The sequence below is a fragment of the Xiphophorus hellerii genome, chromosome 11 (genome assembly GCF_003331165.1).
Source record: "Xiphophorus hellerii strain 12219 chromosome 11, Xiphophorus_hellerii-4.1, whole genome shotgun sequence".
NCBI classification, from domain to species: Eukaryota; Metazoa; Chordata; class Actinopteri; order Cyprinodontiformes; family Poeciliidae; genus Xiphophorus; species Xiphophorus hellerii.
This window is the reverse complement of record NC_045682.1, coordinates 8,919,621-8,925,620: the sequence shown is the minus strand read 5'-3', so window position 1 is coordinate 8,925,620 and position 6,000 is coordinate 8,919,621. Positions and strand designations below refer to the sequence as shown.

Below are 6,000 nucleotides of genomic sequence, written 5' to 3'. Positions count from 1 at the left end.
TGTTATTGCTTCCTTTTATGCATCCACTGCATCAGTGGATCAAAAATCCACCAACTCACATCTTAAGACATGTATCTATGAGTACAGTGTGTAAGAATATGCTTAACCATCTGTGAAAGTATTTTGTTGCTTTTACAAATCAATCATGACCAACGAAATCTGACGAAAAAGAAAAAAAAAACCTTTTAATGTCAAACTGAAAAGTGATTTCTAGCAAAGCAATGACTCTGAAATACATGCATTTAACATGGAATAAGTGATCACATAAATTAAATATTCAATTCCCTCAAGTCAGTATTTAGTAGATGCCGTCGCAGAGCAGAGTCTGTGTGGATCGGTCTGAGTCGGGCTGGACATCTGGCCGCTGCAGATTTACCGCAAACTTTACACCCCGCGTTACTGCAGCTAAACAAAAATAAAAATAATAAAAAATCAGATTTTATATGGAAATGACTGATTTCTCACGCTCTCTTCTTTACTTCACCAACAGAGTTGCTTTGCTGCCACCTTGTGGTCTAAGACCTGAACTGACTTACACTTACATTAAAGCTTAGAAGAGAGGAAGCGTTAGGAGGCAGTGTGTCCAGTGTTTGTTTTTGTTTTTTTAGCTGATTTTGTCGTCTGTTCAGAAATGTTTGTGATTGCTGTTTGTGCAAATTGGTCTCGGATCTTCACGTTTTCCCACTGATTTCTTTCTGACTCAATATCCTGAATGAATAAATACCACAGCTTTTCAACAACAGCTCTAGTATTAAGAGGGTGGGGCATTATGACATTTAAACCATTTTTAAAGAAAAAAAAAAAAAACAAACGCAAGAGTTTGTTTATATTTATTTGAAAATATCAGGCATTTTTTTTTCCATGAACATGAACGGAGAATACAAGTGGACAATGCACACCGATGTCTGGACTTTAAGCCTTCTGTATAAATAAGATGCTTCACCGCCTGTTTGTCCACAGAGCCTCTAGGATGCGTCCAGCTGTGATGGAGAGCATTTATTTAGTTCATAAAGTTACATAGTAAAAAGAAACGCTGTTCATGTGCTCTTATATTTGCTGTAGAAAAATAAAGGCTCGACTTTAACAATGCATTATAATCATCAATGTACACATTGAAATGACTCGGTCACACTCTAAAACACGGAGTCTGATAATTGTAAGAAATGAAACATTTTCCAGTTTGATTAAGTGTCGTCGACATTCAACAGAAATGCTCCACAGCTAAGAAACATTTCAACTCATTTGTTTCAGGATAGGTGGTTCTGGAATGTTTTCACTTTCTGTGAAAGCCAGGCAGCTAATAAATGTCTCCGTGCGTCCAAAGTACAGCAGGAGAGAGTATGACAAACATTTTTTAAAAGCGGACAAGAAATCCAAATATATATAAAAAATAAAACATCTTCAATAAGGAAACTTATATATGTGGTCACCTGGATACATTCCTAAAGAAGAGAATTTATTTGTTCATAGTCAGAATGTTTAAATTCTTGCAAGTGGAGAAGCTTCTCTCTATAAACCAACTTATTACATTTTTAATCTTGATTGGATTCCTCCTACCATTTCTGACACAATTCTTAGTTTGTAACTCTTCCTATTCCTGCAAATTGATCAGGAATAGTGAGTTATGACTTTTGGTGGTTATAAACTAATAATAATAATAAAAATATGCAAAAGAAGAAAGGTCAGCCCTTCAGAATTAATCCCTACGTCAGAAACACGATTCAAAGTAAAATCCAAACTTGATCCGATTGGGTTTTTCGATACCATTGTCAACAGTTTAGCTTAAAGTTTTCTGTTTGTTTGTTTTAAACACCGGGTCGTTGTTGCAGCGCTTCATAGTTCAACACAGTTTTTACCCTGTAAAATATTCAGGAGGTTTTAAAGTCACACTGCTTTTGTCCCCAACGTTTCATCTCCACATTTGCAGGTTTAATAAACATTTATGAGTTTTACTGCAGCATCATATTACAGCTCAGTTTTCCTTTTCATTACCAAACTGAAACAAAGCAGACACGTAAAAATGCTAACGTGGTCACTTGTATAAGGATTTGTTCGACGTGGCTTCATAATTTTCTTGCAGCAGCTGTTACAATTTTAAATTAATAACATTCTTACGTTGCTCAACAGTTGTCTTCTATTGAGTCTTTATGCTTGCCTCTATAATTTCAAAAATTGTCAACTCTTTATTAGACTATCATAAACATAAATGTCATGTGTGCTTGAGAGAATAAAGCTGGCGTCCGTAGGCATCTTCAGAATATCTAAAGGACTTTCAGTATTCAGTGTTTTTATCAGTGAAGGGATGATTCATTTGAGCAGGTATTTCTGAAGCTGAGAGAAACAATTTGTGACATTCCTTCCTGACAATATTAAAACCTAATGGAAGCTCTGTGTAACAGTGACCTGAAGTAAAACTGCTGCTGTAAAAAGGTGTAACATGTTAGGAACGGAGACGATTTTGTCTTTGGTTTAGCATCCAGTGTTTCAGATAAATAGTCCATCTAAGTTCGATATCATCATCCATACAGATTAGACCTGAAAAAAAAAAAGAAACAAATGTCTGGAACACATTTAGAAACTAATAAATACTATATTTATATATTTCTTTTGTCTTACCGGAAACTTGACATTTTATAATGAAAGGATGAAAATATGCAGAGCTACAACAAACCAGTTCTGATTCAGAATCATAAGCAGTTTCCAAGACTAGAGACTAGAGAATGTTTCAAACAGAACGCCGTCCACCCAAACCAACCCCTCGTTTCTTCAAACTGGATCTAATTCAGGATCTCCAGAATCCTTCTAACATTAAATGGATCACAGCAAATCTAAACTACCCGGTTTTCACAGAAATGAAAAGACCTGCCTCCATCACAGGCTGCTTCCTCACAATGTGCAGAATCTCCCTCTAAATACGGGAAGTTTCTGCACCTTCACCATCAAAGTCATGGCTGCGGAGGAGAAAACCAATACGGTATTTTCTTCAGCTATTAGCATCCCCCAGGCTCAAAGACTGACGCTTTGTGCTCTGCAGGCATGACTTAGTTCGAGTAGACTGAAAGAATTATGCACTCCAAATGCAGAACTTGTGCTTTTTCCTCTCGTCGCTTATCTGATCAAAGTGAGACTTTCAACCCTTGGAGTTGCTGTTTAAGAGTCGGGCTGCGGGGAAATGCAAAACTGCGATTCAAGCCTCGTGGTTTTTCCCTTCTCTGTGCCAAAGATGATGCTGGAGTGTCATGACTAAAACATCTGCGCCTGAGAAACTCACTGAGGTTTGAGGGCTTTGCTGGGAGCCTTGCTTCCACGTGCTGCAAAGTGTTTGCAGAGATTAAACATATTCTGGCCTTTTCTTTAAATGTTGCGATGTGAAGGGCTCTTAAGGAACAACGACATTTCCTTCGGGTAGTTGTTGTAAGAAAGGGTGGCTGAGAGATTCACGTCCCGCGTATTTCCTGTAATATCTTTGCTGAAAATTGGGAATAATAAACCCTTTAAAAAAAAAAAACAATCCGGTTGCCGGGTGAACAGGAGGAGAACAGCAGGCAATAAAAAAGTAGAAAAGAGAATTTTATCTATACGTTATTTGTGAGAACAGAATATAAAGAGTGAATACAAAGCAAGTAAAAAGCATGTCTTGAATGGTTGTCATGGTAGCCTGCTGATTTGAAAGCCTGTAACAGTAAATGACTTCTTCCTCTCGTCCTGTTTGCTAAAAAAATAAAATAAAATCATGAAGCGTTCCCTGCAGAGACCCGGCTGAGCCTCCGGTCAGTCTAACTGCGTGGCACGGCACTTCCGTTAGACCAGAGAACCTGCTTGGTTTTGCGCGGGAACCATGATGGGCACCCCTCCCATGCGGTGGATGTTGGAGGCTGTGATGGCGGAGGTGGGCAGCGGTGGCGGGGACGGGGCGGGCTGGAACTGCCCCTGCAGCTGGGTGTAGGTCTGGGGCAGCTGCTGGGCCTGGGGCAGGTGGCCGTAGCGCTCCTGGACCGCCTGCGAACTGCCGTTGGCGGCCTGGGCGGAGGCGGGCTGTCCGTGGGGCAGCGTGCTGCTGTTGTTGTAGCTGTAATGAGTGGGAGTGGAGGCCCCCTGGTGGCGGGGAGGTCGGTAGCCGGCGGCGCTGCCTGTGGCTGTGATGATGGAGGCGGTGTCCGAGGCAGGATGCTGGGGATACTGCTGCAGGTGGTGGTGGTGGTGGTGGTGGTTGTCTTTGTGGCGCGGGCTGGAGGCGATGGAGGACAGCGTGCCGTTCTTCGAGATGACATCAGAGCCCATCCCGCTCTTCGCCCAGGAGACGCGCTTCGGAGCCTGAGCGTCTTCCCTGCAGGTCAGGGGGACATCAGGGGTTAAAGAAACCAGCCACTCTTTTCACTTCTGGCACCGATTCAAATATGGCAGATTAAAAAGTCCCGTCATGACAAAGTGCAATCTTTTGTTTTATAAATTCAACACATTTTCAGGCCTTAATTTTAAATACATGCATTTTACACTTTTCAATACTTTTCATGGACACCTGGTGAAGGTGAAGAGCTTTGCATGCTGAGGCGCAGGAACAGACCTGTTGAACTGAACTGCATTCGCCTTTACGAGTTTCCCATTTCACTTTCTAATTCTACTGAATGCACAACTCACTCTTACCGATATGATAAAGAAAATGCACATCCTCTTTCAGTTTCACTGCTTTGTATAGCAAAACTAACAAAAATAACCTGGTCTTTACAAGGTTTAAATTGATTTAGGTTCCACGCAGTGTTATACACATTTTTGATTTCATCCTGTCATCGTATTAGAATTGAAGCCAATATGGAAAAGACGTGAGTAACTAAGTATATCTGATGTTTCAGTAGCTTGTACTGTAATAACTTGAAGAGGTTTTATCAATTATATCTCGTAACTGAGACTTTTACAAATCATTTGTACTTCCTGGAAGTTTGTGGCTATTTGTCAGACTGAGGAATTTTTTTTCCTTGTATTTTTATGCGAAGTGTGTCGTATACGGATGATGTATGTAATACAATTGCTTTACCCCATCAGCACTGAAATATTGGTAAAATGAGCTTTTCTGCCATCAGTTTTGATTCAGATGAGTGTTACCAGATGAACTCACTTGATTTCATTGGCCATGTCATCCTCGTTGTCTCTTCTTCTCTTGAAAATAAACAGAAACCCGACGCAGACACAGAGGAGGAAGATGAAACCGAGGACCGATCCAACTGTTGCGCCAACAATCATTCCAACCTTATTGGCTGAAAATGTGAAAACGCAAAAAACGAAAACGGAGTTTGTTTCATAGTTTCAGAAGTTTGAAGTACAGTTTGCGATATGTCTGGTGTTACGTACTGTTGATGATGTCCAGGGTGATGGAGCAGGTTTCACTTCCTGCTGTGTTGCTGGCTGTGCACACGTACATCCCGGACATGTTGCTGCTCAGGTTGCTCAACTTCAGATCCCCAGTGTTCTCATCTGAAGCAGCAGGGTGACCACAGACACACGTCCAACCATTAGAAACAACTTTCTGTGCATTTAGGAGGTGTGAACTCTGCACAAACATTATGTGGCAGGTAGTCATGGAGACACATTCCAACAAACCACTTCATACATTTGGCTCAGTACAAGTTTTTTGTTTCATCAATAAACAGAAGAAAAAAACCAATCAACAACAAGAATAGAACAAGAATAACACGTTTTCTGAACTGCACTGAACTGCTGAACCACCAAGTCATCTGTCATATGTTATTAATTTTATTTACCTTTACAATAATGAAGGTTAATAAAAGGTTAAGATAAGTGAAATTATCCCAGCTATGTTTTAATCCAATTGTCAAATTTTGAGCACATTTTTTTAATGTCGCAAAAAAAGCAAAACAAACAAACACAAAAAGCAGCCTATGCAATTTTGCCATTTCCATCAACTTTTTGTAATGCAATACTTCAAAAAGCGCATAAAACAATTACGAAACAGAGATAATGTCTGACTGTAAGGAAGAATAACAG

The 6,000-nt window shown here is 40.2% G+C and overlaps 1 protein-coding gene across 1 annotated transcript in view; it reads right to left on the bottom strand.

Annotated features, from left to right (window-relative positions):
* Positions 1 to 813: 813 nt before the first annotated feature.
* esama (endothelial cell adhesion molecule a) overlaps positions 814 to 6,000 on the bottom strand; it is a 57,493-nt gene continuing 52,306 nt past the window's right edge. The window contains exons 5-7 of the mRNA XM_032576301.1: positions 5,347 to 5,469; positions 5,114 to 5,252; positions 814 to 4,327 (exon numbers count right to left, since the gene is read on the bottom strand). Coding sequence (XP_032432192.1) covers positions 3,802 to 4,327; positions 5,114 to 5,252; positions 5,347 to 5,469 — 788 coding nt within the window. The 3' untranslated portion in view covers positions 814 to 3,801. The remainder of the gene's footprint in view (positions 4,328 to 5,113; positions 5,253 to 5,346; positions 5,470 to 6,000) is intronic.